At 45.9% G+C, this 18086-nt stretch overlaps 2 protein-coding genes across 2 annotated transcripts; one reads left to right on the plus strand and one right to left on the minus strand.

The window, feature by feature from the left end:
• Positions 1-5725: 5725 nt before the first annotated feature.
• Positions 5726-6342, plus strand: PtA15_12A441 (uncharacterized protein; the record flags this gene model as incomplete). Its single annotated transcript, XM_053162051.1, has 2 exons — positions 5726-6215; positions 6290-6342. 2 exons carry the CDS (start codon positions 5726-5728, stop codon positions 6340-6342), a joined length of 543 nt encoding a protein of 180 aa, XP_053026007.1.
• Positions 6343-14160: 7818 nt separating this feature from the next.
• Positions 14161-15796, minus strand: PtA15_12A442 (uncharacterized protein; the record flags this gene model as incomplete). The annotated part of the gene is made up of 2 exons (XM_053162052.1): positions 14161-14477; positions 15793-15796. The coding sequence occupies 2 exons, from the start codon at positions 15794-15796 to the stop codon at positions 14161-14163; spliced, it is 321 nt and encodes a 106-aa protein (XP_053026008.1).
• Between the last annotated feature and the right edge of the window lie 2290 nt (positions 15797-18086).

Below are 18086 nucleotides of genomic sequence, written 5' to 3' on the forward strand. Positions count from 1 at the left end.
GAGACAACAGAATACACACAATCACAATCACGGCAACACAACTGAGAGTCAAGAAAATGTATGAGAGGTGATAACAATCGTGGCAGTCGACATATTGAAAGGGCACAACCACAGAAACACACTGAGAGTCAAGATAAAGGGAAAAGAAATGATAGTATATCTATTTGATTAAGCTATATATCACTTCTTGTAGCTAAATACTGGTCATACTTACTGACATTGTAAATCAAAGCAGTCAAAACACCTAATGTCAAGCCAAAACCTTTGATCTCGGAACAAGAGAGAGAAGAACTGTTGTCAAAGTATTTATGGGACAGGATATTGTTGGTTAGGAGGGCTGCATGAACTGCAGGTATGTCACGGAGTTGTAAATACTGTAAATACTCGATTACTGGAGGGTCCATTGCTGGATTACTGTCCGACGGAGGTGCAGGGGGCGGTTCTGATATTGCAAGCCGGGATGATGATGATGCCTCATTAGCATGGGATCCAACCTTGGCCGCGATGGCATCCGCAATAAACTGTTGCAATGCCAAATTGGATAGCAAAGTTTGTGGTGGTTCATCGTCCAGCTTGGCCTTCTTAGAACCTCAATCGCGGTAGGGGAGCAGAGATCAAGGAGGGGACTTCAAGTTCACCCCTGGAAGATCAGGATCAAGCTAAATGATGAATGATCCAATGATTAGTTATGATTTGGGCGGCAGATTAGTGAGGGAGCTGCTTACAATACAAATCACCCATTCCTGACATGCATTCATGGTGACAATGATGAACTTTTTTGGATCAGCAGGGTTGATGAAGACCGGGGTGTTTGGGTTGTAATCCTTCTTTAGAGTGCAGCTATCAAGAATTAGGGATGGAACTTCGCACCCGGGTACCCGGACAAAATTTCAGTAAAATCAGAAACAACGGTGGGCCATTACAGTTAACCGTAACCGTAAAGTATCGTAAAGTATTGAAAAATAAGTTACAATAAGGGTGTTCAAAGTTGAAATCATAAAATTTTCAATGCATAAAATCATAAAATTATAAAACTTTCAAATGATGATTTCATATGTACCATTCTAGAAATGTTGCTCTAATTTGAGTGCTTGGGTGCAACATATTTTTTTCAGCTTAGAATTTTATGATTTTATGGTTTTATGATTTTATGCAAGTCAACTTTGAACACCCTAAATACAGAAAATTAAGATTATTGAGTGCATAAAATAAGTTAACTATAACACCCACGGGTGCAAAACTACGCAAAAATACCCTAAATAACAGCAAATATCGGCCATTTTTCATAGATACAGCCAAAAATGTATTGTAATTTATCTTAAAGTATTGAAAATTTGATATTTTTTTGATAAAATTAACACCTTTTTCTTAAAAATAATGGTCGATGCGTTACACGTTTAGGCCTAAATATTGTAACGTAACACATTGGCCCACCGTTGTCAGAAACCCGCACCCACGGAGCGGGTACCCGGGTGCAAGTGGCCAGTACTGGGGTGCAATTGGCAAAGATGGTTGATTTGAATTGGGATACCCTCTCGTGTTTGGGTATCTGAGGCCATTTTTCCCAATTCCTGGCATCCACATCCGCTGGCGGATGCCTCTGTGTGTGAGCAGATACCCGCGCGGGTATCAGCGGATACCTTCCACTCAAAAGGCACCTGAAACACCCAGGGTTGGGGGCCCAAGGGCCGGAAAGCGGGTTCAGAGTTGCGCAGCTGCGGCTCACATAGACCCTAGGGGTGGCGCCTGTCCTGTCCGTTGTGGAACTTCTACGCTAGGCGTGATCTGAGTTTGGAAGGGAAATGTAGAAGTCACGGATAATGACAGACTACACGGGTGCTTGAAGGGCTGCCTTCCTTGAATAAGCTTCTGGGAGAATGTACACTAAGAATTTATAGTGTGGCGCAATCTTTAGAACTATTCTTAATTCTGTCTGATTCTGAACCCTAGTTACCTGTGTTCAGTTCAAGGAATGTTATATGTAAGGGATGTAAAGAGGAATGTTATATATGTAAAGAGGATTGTTATATGTAAGGGGTGAAGAAGAGGAATGTTATATGTGGGTGATGTGAAGAGTTATGGTGTTCAAAGTTGGTTTGCATAATTTTATGCATGCATAAATCATAAAATCATAAAATCATTTTTGCAGGGGATATGACTGTCTGATTATGTAATACAAAACTTCCTCACCAAAACATTTTTATGATTTTATGATTTATGCATGCATAAAATTATGCAAACCAACTTTGAACACCATAAGTGATGTTATATGTAAGGGATGAATAAGAGGAATGTTATATGTAGGTGATGTAAAGAGGATTGTTATACGTAAGGGATGAAGAAGAGGAATGTTATATGTAGGTGATGTAAAGAGGATTGTTATATGTAAGTGATGTAAAGAGGATTGTTATATGTATGAAATTTATCTATGTCAAGGGGGCAAGTTATATATATCAAAGTTCAACTATTTAATATTTCAAAATATTTTAATTCAACTATTTATATCAAGTGATTAGGGTGTTCAAAGTTGACTTGCATAAAATCATAAAACCATAAAATCATAAAATTCTAAGCTGAAAAATTATGTTGCACCCAAGCACTCAAATTAGAGCAACATTTCTAGAATGGTACATATGAAATCATCACTTGAAAGTTTTATGATTTTATGATTTTATGCATTGAAAATCTTATGATTTCAACTTTGAACACCCTTGATGAATGCTAGTAATCTACAATATTACTATCAAGTGCAAACATGGGGAAAGAAGAAAACAGGAAGGGGCAGAAGAGGCCTCCTTTTATAGTAAATAAACTTTTCTGAGACAAGAAATATGTAGCTGAAAGATTCTTCTACTATGTGATGTGTATAGCTGTGTGAAATACAAAAGGGCTTCGTATTTTACTATCTAAGTAGGAATTTCTTTTCACAGAAGAGTGTATCAGATGTGATTATAATCTGAGAGTGGAAAATATTCTGAGATCTGCTGTGTATCTACTGTATATCTACTCTTATATGGAAAATACATCTATGAGCTGTTTCTTAGAGGTGATTCTTGAATGTTACTATGAGATTTGTTACATGTCTGATACTTATGTAAAGGAATGTTACCAGTTTTCTGGGTGTGAAAAATAATTGTGACAGCTGAGTGAAATTTAATATGGAGGTTATTTGTATGTAGTTTGTACTGTACTTTAATATTAAAATATACTATGATTTGATTTTGTTGATGGTTGATTGGTCTTACCACATCGTTTGCATGCAAACAGACAGGACACCAATGTTTTGTCCTGTCAGTTTGCGTGGCAGGCGGATGTCTTTCCTGTCCGTTTGCGTGCAAAGGTGGACAGGACAGCCCCAAAAAGTACTCCGTCCTGTCCGTTTGCACGCAAACAGACAGGAAAGACATCCGCGTGCCACGCAAACGGACAGGACAAAACATCGGTGTCCTGTCCGTTTGCGTTCAGGAAAGCCCCAACACCTCTGTCCTCTCCGTTTGCACGCAAACAGACAGGACAGGTCAGATAGGCGTGTACCCGGGTATTGAATTTTTGGCTAGCCCTGACAACCGCACCCGCACCAGCCACGGGTACCCGCGGCCATCCCTATCAAGAATCTTGCACATTTGAAAATTCACATTGACCCAGTCTTTGGGGTCAATTTCCTTGTTGTCTACAGCTGTTTCATTAGAATCATCACTGTCATCAACTCCCGCCTTGCGCTTGAGCGCTTTTTTACTCTTGGCCACTTGTTGCGCGTTTGGCCAAGAGGTCAGCCTGCAGCGCACATTTGAGCACAGTTGCCGGATTTGTCATTTGGAGTGTGAAGCAAGCCTCCGTGTTTTTCACAGTAGTGGTAAGAAACATATCAATCCAAAGTTGATAAGAGTCCGCATTGACGATCTTGAACCAGTCAGATTTGAGCCATCCCTTGACTTGGGGGATGCTAGCAAACCAGTTCAGCTCATATTTTTTCTTCTTGATTGTGTCCTTGACAATACTACCTGTATTGGGAACCACCTCATCACAACCGGCCACAACAAGCGCTTGAAACTGGTCAAGGGAAGTTTTGCCTGGAACAATAGTCACGACACAAAGCCTTGTTTGCCTGGGACTGGCTCCCATATCTTTTTGTTGTTCTTGGCTCGGGTTGAGATGAAGAGCTTCAATTTTGTCGACACATCAATTTGATTTCGCTAAAGGAAGAACATATTGACACAATCAACATAAAGTAGTGGGTCAAATCAAACCAAGAGGGAGGGAAACTCACTGGCTTGGATGGAGTTTGGCTTTTATTTTTCATTGGTTGACAACGCGTGTTCACTTTCCCCAATTGCGGCGCTGGCAAAGTCGGATCTATTTGTGGTGTATTCCCGACTATTTTGGGTCCGTGTGGAGCTGGGACCATTTCCGATATTTCTGGGACAGGCGATTTGGGCATATCTGTCTGCACTGTTGACATTGATTGGTTGGCCTGTCGGAATATAGGAATTGGGAGGGATGAAGGGATTTGGGTTGATGTTGTCCGGGGAACAAGGGATGGTTGGATGGGCAGATCAAGGGCTGGTCAGATGTGCAGATTGAGGGCTGGTCGGATGGGTCAGGGGGATGGGTGGGAACATTCAGGCCGGCATCTGTCAGATAGTGACCCAAAGTATTTGAAAATGATGCTGATACTGTGAGAGTGTGTCATGCATCAGCCGCATAAATGGGATTCTGTCACAAGGCAGAAACTGGAAGCTTTAGACGCATATCTCCAAACTAAGCAGGAATAACAAAATTTGAAAAATTTCTCTGGTCCAAGCTTTATAGGAAATACAATACATCCAAGTTTATTAAAACCAGTGATTTGTGGAAAAAAAATTCAAGGGTTTCCCCTGTAATATAAACAATTTAATAAAAAACAGATAGGATATCAATCTACAAGTTGACAAAATAAACAAAAAATATATAATAAGCTAAATTACATCCAAGTTGATAAAAATCTTGACCAGCAACCTAGCCCAACACCAGCCGAAGCCGCTGCACCCAGGTCCACATTGCCGCCCAACTCACTGGGAGGGTCAAACAACATGTAATCAAGGGCCCCCTGCAGCGCCAAAGGCAGAATGCATCATGGGGCCCAGTACTTTAGCCCCTGCGCCTATGCAATTGCAACAGCCGGGAGGGCGTTAGGCGCACCACCAGCTGGAAATACAGCAAAAACAGTTGCGCCTGGGGGAAAAACACGCTAGGCAACCCAGCTCCTCTTTATATAGCCGAGTCCCACACGCGGGCCTTTGGCATTGAATCGGACTAGCAGAATCACAACACCAACGCCACGGCAACAACACCAACGCCACGGCAACAACACCAACGCCACGGCAACAACACCATCAACAACGCCCCCAAAAATGCCATTGCCGTGGGACGGCCAATGGTTGCCAAAGCTAGATGTAACTATGTACTTATGTATGTATACTAATCAGCCTCCCTGCTGAGTCCTAATGTCAAAGTCCAATGCAATGCCGTTGGTTGTATAACCAACCTGGCCACTCACTGTAAGCTCCACATCTCCTCATTGATATCTTTTTGAAGCATTTTGTTGATTGATTTTCTTTGTCACCCATCAACATCAGACAACAATAAATCCAAGATTGCAAAATCAGGCGCCCTGGTCCCTCTGACTTGACTGGCGCGTTCAAAAGATACTCGAGTTCAGCGCAACGCTACAGGCGTCTTGTTAAACATGACACATTCGGATGAGAATCGTCAGCAACTCATCAACGCTGGCTCAATTCCTATTTTAGTCTTGCTCTTGTCCTCCTCGGCGGCCTTGTGTGTCCGCAATCTATCCATCACCCCACAAAACAAATCACCAATTATTGAGGCAAACTTCTTAAATCCGTTGATTGAGCTGTTAGCGTATGACAAGAACGAGGAGATCCAATCTCACGCCATCTCAACTCTTCGAAATCTGGCGGCCTCCTCAGAAAAGAACAAAGCTGCGATCGTCGAAGCCAGTGCTATTGAACTGATTAAAGAACTTGTCTTGAGTGTGCCTTTGAGCGTCCAAACTGAGACAACTGCTTGCGCTGCTGTACTCGGAATAAGCGATAAAATCAAAGGAAATATGTTGGATCTTGGCATACTAGAGGTCTTGATCCCCTTGACAAATAGTGCCAGTTTTGAGGTTCAAGGAAACAGTGCAGCAGCAATCGGTAACCTTTCTTCAAAAGGTATTGACTTTCTTCTATCTCTTTTGTTCAACAATGAAACAGCTCTAATCAATGTATTTTCTTGTGATGTTCAGCCGAGGATTACACGGCGTTCAACCAGTTTGGGATAAGCCAGAAGGCGGGCTAGAAGGATACTTGGTCCGATTTCTAGAATCCCGCAACACAACATTCCAGCACATTGCGGTCTGGACGTGTATAAAATTGCTAGATTCTGTTAAGTTTTGAACAACTAAGATATATTTCTTCTGATTAGAACAAGAACAAATTGTAGTTTGATAAGGATTGATGAAGAAACAATTAATGTACCTAAGAGCAGATGCTCGGGTACTTGAATCAAATGGAAACTGGCTGCTATGCAGCTTAGGAACCTAAGATTCTATTGTAGAGACTGTAGTCTACGTCAGTATCTAGACTCCCTTTTGCCGGTGAGCTGAGTAAGACGGTTCTTACTTTAGCTCAAAGAGCCTGTTGCAATGGTATCGCCGATACGAGCTTCGAGGGTGCCGGAGCTGCACTTGTCAAATGCTAGTAGCATGAATGACCTGTAAGTTCGGCATCTCTCAAGCTAAGGGCACTACAGTGATGGACTTACCTCCGCTTGCGGGGTTGGTGATCCTATCACGGAGGCTGGAACCGAGTCGGTCTGATTTGGCGTTGGATGAAGATGCGCTGTGATATTAGAGAATCTCTAATCAGCTGCACTTCTCCTAGCTATGACAATCCCAATCGACTTGCTTACCTGGTAGGTGGCTTGTCGAGTTTGGGTCGCTTAGGCTCTGCGTCTGTTGATGATGTGGCTACAGGGAGAAGAGCAGAGGAATTACCTTTCGCGTATTCCTTCTGCCTGGGAGCTACATGCATAATGCATGCGCCTGAGGGTCGCGCCGGCTCACCACGATCCCTAGTAGGGTTAGGTTTAGAAGCCTTGCGCTTCCCCTGATTCAGGGTTATCCCTTAATCCTGACATCCCGCCATGCTTCAAGCCGGTAGGCTGGAAGCACCAGGAAATGAGGACTTGATGCCGATAAGTTGCAGAGCTCTGCGAATGATTACACGCCCAACTGGTTTCGTGAGGAAGTCGGCCGCATTGGCTTCAGAGCAAATGTAATTGAGCTGGATGAGTTTTTGAACCACTAGTTCTCGCACAAAATGTAGTCGGATTGACATGTGTTTTGTTCTGAAACTATTCTGTGAAGTTTCGCTCTTCGCCAAGTCTATCGCGCCTTTGTTATCCGCTAGCACTTGAATTTGCTTGACTTCTGGACGTATCTTCACTTCGTTAATCAAGTTCGACAGCCACGCGAGTTCTTGGCCTAGGTCAGAGAGCGCTTTATACTCGGCTTCCGTCGTTGACAAGGAGACAGTGGCCTGCTTGGAAGATTTCCAAGCGAGCAAGTGAGTACCTGACATGATGGCGAATCCTGTTGATGAGCGTCGAGTGTTGGGACAGTTCCCCCAGTCCGCGTCAACATAGGCCTTCAAAGAGTTGTCGGTGTTTTTGAAGTACGTAAGGCCAAGATCCTTGGTGCCGGACAGATAGCGGTACACTTGAACAGCAGCTTGGTAGTGCAAGATACCTGGCGACTCAAGATATTGTGATAGCGAGCTGACTGCATAGGCGATGTCCGGTCGCGTCAGGACACTCAGGTAGTTGAGCGAGCCGACTAGAGCACGATAATATACTCCTGTCTTGCGGAAGTCCGCGATTTCTTGCTGAGTGGCCTTTCGAAGATAGGCTTTTGGGTTGAGTGGGCGCAGCTGGCCGGATGGAGCTTGTTGAAACCGAATTCCTCTAGTTTGCGCTGGATGAATTGAGATTGGTTGATTTGAATTCCACCGTTGGAACGCTTGATGCTCATTCCTAGCAGAAATTCTGCCTCTCCCATGTACTTTATACGAAACTCAGCCTCCATCTCGTCTTTGAACTTCAGCGGATCCTTGCTGACGAATACAAGATCGTCGACATGTGCGAAGACGAAGGTGTCCTCACGACCGGGTACACCGCAGCGATAGAAGACGCAGGGGTCTGCCACCGAGATAGAAAAACCGATCTTCTTCAGGTAAGTTGAAAGTCGATTGTACCAGACTAGAGGGGCCTGCCTAAGTCCATAGATTGCCTTCTTTAGCTTGAGAACCGTGTTCGGCGGAAAGTCAAGACCCGGCGGTGGCAAGAGCGTCACTTTGTCCTCCAGAGGACAGGTTAGAAAAGCGCTGCGCACATCAAGTTGATGTATTGCCAGATCATTGTTGACTGCGAAGGAAATTAACAGTCGCAGCGCGCACGGACGACCGGTTGGAGCAAAGCGTGACTCAAAATTGACGCCATGAGTTTGTCGAAAGCCCTGGGCGCAAATCCTTGCTTTGAATTCCGTGACCTCATTGTCTGGGCCAAGTTTCTTCCAAAACGCCCACGTGGCCGGAATGGGCGCGTCGTCAGGTTCTCTAGGACGCTGAAGCCATACTTCGTGCTGTATCATGTTGGCGGCTTCCTTCAGCTCGGCCTCTTTCCACCTCAGTGACTCTTCAGATCGCATAGCTTGCTTGTGGTTAGCTGGATCCACTGAGGCTGTCGTGTGAAAGAGTTGACGATGGCTGTAGTTGCGAATGTTCGCCGGATCGATGTCACCAGAGATTTGCGTGGGGTGCCTTGGTCCGATCACCTTGATGACTCTGGTTGGGAGTGCGGGTTCCAATGGAGAGCCGTCTTGGCCCTGATGCACCGGATCTTCATCATTGTTGAAGTCATCACGATCCTCCAGCCGCGGACCAGGAAAATCGTCTCCGAGAATGCAATTGATGTCTTCCTCCTCCTCGCGGTCTTCATCCTCCGCAAGTTGCAGGTCAGCAATCCGATCTTCCTCCGCAAATGGTAGCGGTTCAATTGCCGTGAACGACGGTAGCTTATTGACTCCGTAGGCGTTGAGACTCCTGTGCATTGCTGCACATTGTGGAAATGTGGCTTCATCGAAGTGGACTTGCTTTGATGTGACTATTGATCTGTCCTCAGGTCGATAAATGCGGTAAGATGAATAGTCATTGTCATAGCCAAGCATTATGCCGTCCCAGGCAATGGGTCTGAATTTTTGACCTCTGTTCTGCTTGGGCTTGACGATCCACGCACGGCAACCAAACGGCTTAAAGAATTTCAGATTAGGTTTCATTCGAAACATGAGTTCAATAGGTGAGGATCGGCTTTTGGATAACGACGGCAGGCTATTGGTTGTTGCTGTAGCTGACTTGACCGCCTCCCCCCACCATTCCGGGGCCAAGTTGGCCTGCATCATCTGAGTTCGTGTCATTTCTATGACCGTGCGGTTGGCTCGTTCAGCAAAGCCGTTGTGCTGAGGGGTGTAGGGTGGTGACACGTGGTGTTGGATACCGGCCTCCTTGAGGATCTGGCTGAGATTCTTGCTCACAAACTCGCCCCCGCCGTCGGTGATCAGTTTCTTGACTGACTTGCCTGTCTGCGTTTCGAAGAATTTCTTGTACTCCAGTATCGCTGCCGTTGCGCCACTCTTCTCCTTCAGGATTTCGGTGTGAATATAGCCAGAATATTGGTCAACTATAGTCAGAAAGTAACGAGCTCCGTTGTTCGTTGCCGGAGTGATCGGACCGACCAAGTCGGCGTGCACAGTGTCCAAGGGCGTAGTTGCTGCCTTGAAATGGCTATTGAAGGTCAGACGCGTGATCTTCCCCTTCATGCAGGCATCGCATGCCTTAGTCTCTTCAGACGGCAAAGGGTTGCCTAGCATCGTCTCAATTTGTTTTCTGTTGGCATGCCCCATGCGACGATGCCAAAGATCAAATTCGCTCATCTTCAAGATCAAGTCGGCCTGTGTGAGATTTGCCACTGGTTGCTCTTGTAGATTGCGCAGACCGACTATTTCAAAGATGTGATTCGAAGTGTCGACCGTCAGGGCGCTTAAGTCATCTATCTTCACTTCGAATCCATTCGGTGATGGTGAGATGATGGCTTGATTCTCCAGGAGCTGAGCGAAGGAGATGAGACTTCGAGTGAGATTCGGAACATAAAGTGCATCTTTTAAGACAATTGAGGCTCCATTCGAAAATCGTAAGGTGGCATTTCCTTTAGCCACAGCAAAGAGCTCTTTCTGATCCCATTTATTGCCAGTGGCAATGCTGACTCGCACCGGAGATGACGTATCGAAGAGTTCGAAGGAATTCAGCATATGATGGCTAGCTCCTGAGTCAAGGACCATGCTCAATCGCTCGCTATTGCCTCTGACACCGGTAAGATAGCCGAATGCCGGACAAACGATGTTGGCTGAGGAGCTTCCCCCAGAAGTTGCAGTCGTTACGAGACCAGTAGGAGGATTCTGGCGAGCTTTCTTGAACAAGCCAGGATGCAATGTCCAGCATTCCTCCTCCGGATGGCCAGATAGAGGATTGTGTTTGTTGTCCCTGCAAGCATTTGGATTTGGCCTTCTCTTCTTCGGATTGTAGCCTCTGTTAGCAAATTGCGCAGCTTGAGTAGCTAAGGCTGTAGACGAGCCGCTGAAGGTTGAATCACCACGGTCCATGGTTGCAGTTACTGCATCGTGGTGAGCAATATCTCTAAGTTTAGCAATAATGTACTTTGGATTGGCCAAGAGTCCGGCGTTGCTGATTAGGGTCTCCATCAGAGATGGGTGCTTTCTCGAGATCCTAGCGATAATCGTGCAGCTGAGAATTGTAGCCGGAACGTCTAGGCCCATGGCAGCAAATTCTGCGAGCATGGCTTCGAGTTGCGTGATGTATCGGTTGATATCATTGTTGTATTGAATGTCCTCCCATTTACGCCAAGCATGGTAGATGGCGAGCACGGTTGATGAGGCATACTTGTTCTTGAGTTCCTTCCAGATAGCGAATGCGTCGTGGATATTTGTGTCGGTGATGATATGATTGTAGATGTCATCAGCTACGTGACCACTGAGAATAGCAGCAGCTCGAACATATTCCTGCTTCTGTTCTGGCGTTGCGTTCTGAGGTAAAGGCTGTTTGATACATTTGAGCAAGCTCTTCACGGCTAGATACGTCTTGACCTTCCTTTGCCATATGGGAAAGTTGTCTCCCTCAAAGGTGGGACATTTGAAGAGGTCCCGTTCTTCGCTAGATGAGGTAGTAGCGGTGGCTGCAGGAGCTGCGGAAGAGGAGGCAACTGGATTTCGACGAGTACCGGCCATGGCGATCTGCTCTTAGTTGCGCTTGAGATCAAAGGTTGTAGCTGTCGAGACTGTAAATCTGTTAAGTTTTGAACAACTAAGATATATTTCTTCTGATTAGAACAAGAACAAATCGTATTTTGATAAGGATTGATGAAGAAACAATTAATGTACCTAAGAGCAGATGCTCGGGTACTTGAATCAAATGGAAACTGGCTGCTATGCAGCTTAGGAACCTAAGATTCTATTGTAGAGACTGTAGTCTACGTCAGTATCTAGACTCCCTTTTGCCGGTGAGCTGAGTAAGACGGTTCTTACTTTAGCTCAAAGAGCCTGTTGCAATGGTATCGCCGATACAAGCTTCAAGGGTGCCGGAGCTGCACTTGTCAAATGCTAGTAGCATGAATGACCTGTCAGTTCGGCATCTCTCAAGCTAAGGGCACTACAGTGATGGACTTACCTCCGCTTGCGGGGTTGGTGATCCTATCACGGAGGCTGGAACCGAGTCGGTCTGATTTGGTGTTGGATGAAGATGCGCTGTGATATTAGAGAATCTCTAATCAGCTGCACTTCTCCTAGCTATGACGATCCCAATCGACTTGCTTACCTGGTAGGTGGCTTGTCGAGTTTGGGTCGCTTAGGCTCTGCGTCTGTCGATGATGTGGCTACAGGGAGAAGAGCAGAGGAATTACCTTTCGCGTATTCCTTCTGCCTGGGAGCTACATGCATAATGCATGCGCCTGAGGGTCGCGCCGGCTCACCACGATCCCTAGTAGGGTTAGGTTTAGAAGCCTTGCGCTTCCCCTGATTCAGGGTTATCCCTGAATCCTGACAGATTTGGGCGAACATTTCTTGGAGAACCACATCTGATCCTTGAAGTTCATCTTGCCCCTTGTGACTCAACTAGCACTCTCAAACAATGGAAGTGCTGGCGGCACTGGGGGTGCATCGTCAGCCAACGCCGCCCATGTAGACGGCGAGTGTGGAAGTGCATCGGAGGCTGAAGATTCCGGCAAAGTGGAGATTGCATCATTCAATCTTTTGCTCTCTTTCCTTCCATCCGATTTTGTTTTTTCTTTTCTTTGGCTACAAGACGTTTGCATATTAGTTATAGTTTAAACCAAAGAAAGACAAAAAGAAAAAAGATGTGTGTACTACTCCTCATCCATTCCAGTATCTTCTCCCCTCCCCATCCTTCCATCCTACATCTCAAAACCTAAACAATTTAACTAATTTCTGACTATCCGACCCCCTTTTTCTACAGATTTCTTCCTTCAAACAATTCACATCATCCTTCATGTGCCTTCTTTATCTTTCTCTTCATCCAAATTTTATTTCTCTGAGTTGATTAGTTCAGTTCAAGTCATTTTTCCCCTCCTTCCATCGCACTTCCCTTTTTCCCCTCTCTTTCTTGTGGTATGTATAGTGGGAATAAAAAATTTCAAATGATAGGTCTACAAGGCGACCAGATCTTGACTAATCAATACATTCAACATGTGGTTCCTCCCCACACAACATTTTTGTCAATTGATTTGACAGCAAGTTGTAAGTTCTTCACCAATGGTGCAAAGTAAATACCCACCTAAACACATACCTGTGCAGACCAGATTTCTCATGGTGAACTGAGATTTGATCCTAAGCAACAAATCAACAAGATAAGTGATGGTATTGAAGGCAAGGGTAGGGCCCACGTCTGTTGTCCCACACTTACAACCCCTCTATTTTCCTTTGGTTTCAAGCAAAGAGCCTAAAAAGTCTATCACCCTGATGAGGCTGTTGCTTATGTTGCCGCAGTCCAGGCTGCCATTGTGTCTGGCAACACCTCCAAAAAGAAACAAAACCTTCTCCTCCTGGCAAGTCCTACAAGCTTTTCAAGACCAAGGTTGACACCATTCAAGTTTACCAAATAAAGAAAATTCCATTTGCCATTTGTGTGCAGTAAGTTTAGTGGACTTGGTGCAATTGGTTTCTTTGGTTTCTGGGAGTACAGCGGCGCAGCCGCCTTGATCTCTAGTATTTATGTAACTTGTAGAATAACCTGTGATGTACTATGTAATTGCTACCTGAAAACATTTGAATGGAGGTTTCAGATGGCATGGATGTCTGGTTTTCAGATTGCATGAAGGTCTGTGTTGTAGTGATGATGCCTCCAATGTCATTGCTCCTCCCTGCCCGCCTCTTGACTCCCTGATACTCCAAATGTGGAGTTTGTACACCCCACCTCTCAACAGTCTGAACGCGTGTGCTTGGAGACATTCATGTTATGGTACTGGAAGGGGCTGCCAAGCCGCGACCGGACACATTCACATTGGGGGGCATAGGACTGCACCAGATACAAAAAGCAGAGGGAAAGGGATGGCTGGTGCCGCTTGGTTGATTGGCCCGCCCACAGCCAAGTGTGACAGTGAGAAATACACAGTGGATGCAACCTTAAAGTTATGGCAACAAGTCCGACAAAGCCCTCAGCAGGCGTTGTTGTGTCTTGTGAATCGCCAGGCGTCACGAGGGCCCCGGCTTCAGAAGCAATCAGACAAGAGAAGAGCTGGAGGAAGTAAGCTTGATCAGGATGGTGTGGATGACAATGAACGTGGCTTGGGTTGGGCTGCTGTTTTAAAGAGGACATTTGAGGCCTATTTGCAGTGGGAAAGACCTAATGTGTATGGTGAATAGATTCTACAATGGAAGCTCTGTGAAAAAGAGGTTGAAGAGTATTGCAGGAATCTATTAACATTGATGTACAACTATGCAGGAGGAAGGGGGAAAGATGGGGTCCCAGTTGACAGTCAGCCGTGTTGTGGTCGTAAGTTGCAATAATGTCGAGCAGGTGCAGGTTTATTTGGCTGAGCGGGTGCAGGTAGATTGGGCAGAGGCTGTTGGTACTGGTCCAAGAGGCCGCGGGCAGGGGTGAAAAGTTTGAGGAGTCCAACAGTTGCAGTTTCAATGCGCCGGAACCTTTCATTCATGTCTTGAAGTTGCTGATGCTGGTCTGCAAGTTGCCGGTTTATTGCGGGAAGCTGTTCCAGGACTTGTACCCAAGGGCCATTGGCCTCTTCCCTGAGAAAACATTGGAGGGCTTGCGGGCCAATAATGTGGCCAGGATCTGGGACAAGTGAAAAGGGGAAGAAAATCAGTGTCTGATCAAAAACCCCAGAGGTAGTTTAAAAAAGGGGAAATAGTACTTTGAACAAGTAAAATCTGCAAGATGCTCCGGCAGAATCCGGTGAGAGCTTTACCAAGTTGCGTAGAGTCTACAGGTTGAGTTGATTGGACTTTGTGTGCACCGGACAGAGAGTGGAAGAATATTAGTTGTGATCAATGTTAAAAGGGTGGGAAGGGGAAAAAAAGCTCACAATCCCAACTGGTCAGGTGCTCAATGAAGTTGAGCTGCCTGCCACTTCAACCACTACCAGATATCCTGAGTGGGATATCCAGTAAGAAATACAGGATACCTTGTATCCCAAAGCACACTCCTATTACGGAGTGTGCTTTGGCACACTCCTATTACGGAGTGTGCTTTGGCACACTCCTATTACCATTTTCCACACTCCTATTACCGAGTGTGCTTTTCCACACTCCTATTACGGAGTGTGCTTTGGCACAATCCTATTACGGAGTGTGCTTTGGCACAATCCTATTACGGAGTGTGCTTTGCCACCTTCCTATTACGGAGTGTGCTTTTCCACACTCCTATTATGGAGTGTGCTTTGGCACAATCCTATTATGGAGTGTGCTTTGGCACAATCCTATTATGGAGTGTGCTTTGGCACAATCCTATTATGGAGTGTGCTTTGGCACAATCCTATTATGGAGTGTGCTTTGGCACAATCCTATTATGGAGTGTGCTTTGGCACAATCCTATTATGGAGTGTGCTTTGGCACAATCCTATTATGGAGTGTGCTTTGGCACAATCCTATTATGGAGTGTGCTTTGGCACAATCCTATTATGGAGTTTGCTTTGGCACAATCCTATTATGGAGTGTGCACTCCTATTATGGAGTGTGCTTTGGCACACTCCTGTAATGGAGTGTGCTTTGGCACACTCCTGTAATGGAGTGTGCTTTGGCACACTCCTGTAATGGAGTGTGCTTTGGCACACTCCTGTAATGGAGTGTGCTTTGGCATACTCCTATTATGGAGTGTGCTTTGGCATATTCCTATTACGTAGTGTGCTTTGGGATAAAGGGTATCCTGGATTTCTTACTGGATATCCCACTCAGGATATCTGGTAGTGGTTGAAGTGCTGGCCAGATCATCAAAGGTGGGATTGGCAATGGCATTAGGAGCAGGCCAAGCAGCTATGTTGCCCCTTTGAATCAGAAGGTATGGCATTTTACCCAACTGTGAGACAAATGTCAAGGAATGTATGGTATGTATTGTAAGTTTTGAGACGGATTTGGATGGTGGATATTGACACACATTCAGGCAAGACTACATATTTATATTCAAAGCAGCTGGGTGAAACAAGCCTCTGCCGGGGGAGACTGGCCGTGAGACTGGGCTGCTGCTCAGAACTGTCCGTACCCTGGCCCACCAAGAGAGGTGGTTAACCTTGGCCTCTGCCCTGATGAGGCTTGTGAGCCGTAGTGGCTACACCACGGACGCAAAACTCCAAAGGTTGCTCAAAGGTGCTTTAAATGAACTTTGAATGAAAGTCAATTCAGTTGGGATGTTGCCAACTGGGTCAAAATCAAAAATCTCACATATTGTCCAACTAATACTTGATTTTTTTTCAAATGATTGTTTAAAAACATGGATTAATGTCCATTCAAAGTTTCTCCAAACTGAAATCTTAAAAGTGTGTCTGTGGTGTAGCTGCACATAAGTTGAGTACAACTGCATGATAAAGAATGATCATTTGTCTCACTAGCTCAATCAAGACACAGTTCTATTTATAAGTGATGATGATTCAAAGTCTTCTATTTATCTTATTGAGCAAGAAATGTCTGTTTTTGTCCTGTCAACAAACTGCCACCATCCCTGAAGTGACTGAAACAGAGAGAATCCTAATGCAAGTGGAGAAACTAGCTCTGCAGTTAGTTTTTGTTGGAATATATGCTTCAAGCCCCATTTGAGTGGCCAAGCTACATGATCTAATATCCAAAAATCACCAGTAAGCCCAACTGTGTGTTTAGCTCAGTGGTATAAGAGCAGCTCTCATGAACATAGAAGGTCGTGGGTTCAAATCCCACAACACACAATTCTTTACACCTGAGTAATTTCAACAGTTTCCAGCTAATAACCGGTCTGAAGGGCGGGTGAGTGTCACAGATTGTGACCTTCTGTGTCAGGTCACAACAATCCCAGGTTGGTTGTTGCGGCCTGTTACAGTGGGACAACTTGGATTTCAGCAGGGCTCCGGCAGGGCCCTGCAGTAGCCTGTAGCCATACGCCCTGGTGACCGGTGTGATGCTAAAACCGGGTCGGGGACCCGAATTGTCCGCACGGGTTTGCAGAGGTTGTGGGCTGCGGATTCTGCAAGGCTGGCACGGAGCGGCACAGTGCGGAAAATGTTCATGAGGCAGAGCGCGGGGTTATGTCAGCAGCGTGGCGGCGGCAGAGCTCAACGGCGGAGCTGGACTCAACTTAAGCAGGCCGGCGCGGACTGGATAGTATAGGCTGTGACCGGGGGAAGCCGTGGCAGCCAAAGCAGGCTACGTCAGCGGGCGTAGCTGGGGCGGAGGCGGCGTGTGGGATCCCGGCATTGAAGGCTAGACAGGGGCGAGGAAGCTAAGGCAAGAGGAGTCCAACGATGGGTGATGACGTGCGGTGATGTTGACAGAAGATCCGTGTGAGAGCGGAATGGGCGGATGACATGCGCGGTTGTGGGAGCGGGGCTTGGCAGATGGCGTGCGTGAGAGGCGGGAGGAGGAGGATGGTTTTCTTTCTCACATTGTTTTCCCTTTTGTACGGAGATGGAGGGGGGGGGAGTTTTCCCCCATCCATCAATCCATGAATCTATGAGGAGGTGGGGTGTTTTCTTTTTAGAGACTTTTACTGGATCTTCTGATTACTCGGGGTACGGGTTCTTTACGGCGGAGTTGTCTTTTGTGTAATTTATGGCAGATTTTACGGTTATTGCGGCTTTTCTACGTATCTTTGTGGTTATTTATATGTTACTTGAATCATTTCTTTTGATCATGACGCCCCTACACGTACTTGCGGAGCGGAGCGGAGTTTCCCAGATCACCCGATTTTACCCGGGAATCATCTTGGAGCAGCGGAGGTCCTGACATTTCTACGTAGTGACCTCTTTTGTTCACCACACCGGCCTCTGGAACACACCATCAGGGCGCCAGCACTGTGAAAAAAACTTGAAAAACTGGTGTCAGTTGACATGCCAGATCCAGGCGGATAAATTGCTGCATACCTGAGTTTGTCCAGCTTTATTCCAGGTTTAGTCCATTTATTTTTATGGATTATCTCAGGCTAAGCAGTATGTTGATACTCTGCTTAGCCACACTAACCTTTTCTGCAGGTATGTACTTGTGAGATGCTCAGCTGGCACAGCAGTAGCACCTTATAAGTACATACCAGCGCCCTTGTCAAGTGGCTGGCATCCCTCTAGCCAACAGACAAGGCCACACAAACCCAACCACATAGACTAGGAGGAATCTCTCCCAGTCAACAACATTGTGTAACACACTGGTCAACCAACAGTCATCCGGCAGGGATGCCTCCCGGACGATGGCCCCATACAACAGTCGCCCA

This window comes from Puccinia triticina, chromosome 12A (assembly GCF_026914185.1).
Source record: "Puccinia triticina chromosome 12A, complete sequence".
Taxonomy (NCBI): domain Eukaryota; kingdom Fungi; phylum Basidiomycota; class Pucciniomycetes; order Pucciniales; family Pucciniaceae; genus Puccinia; species Puccinia triticina.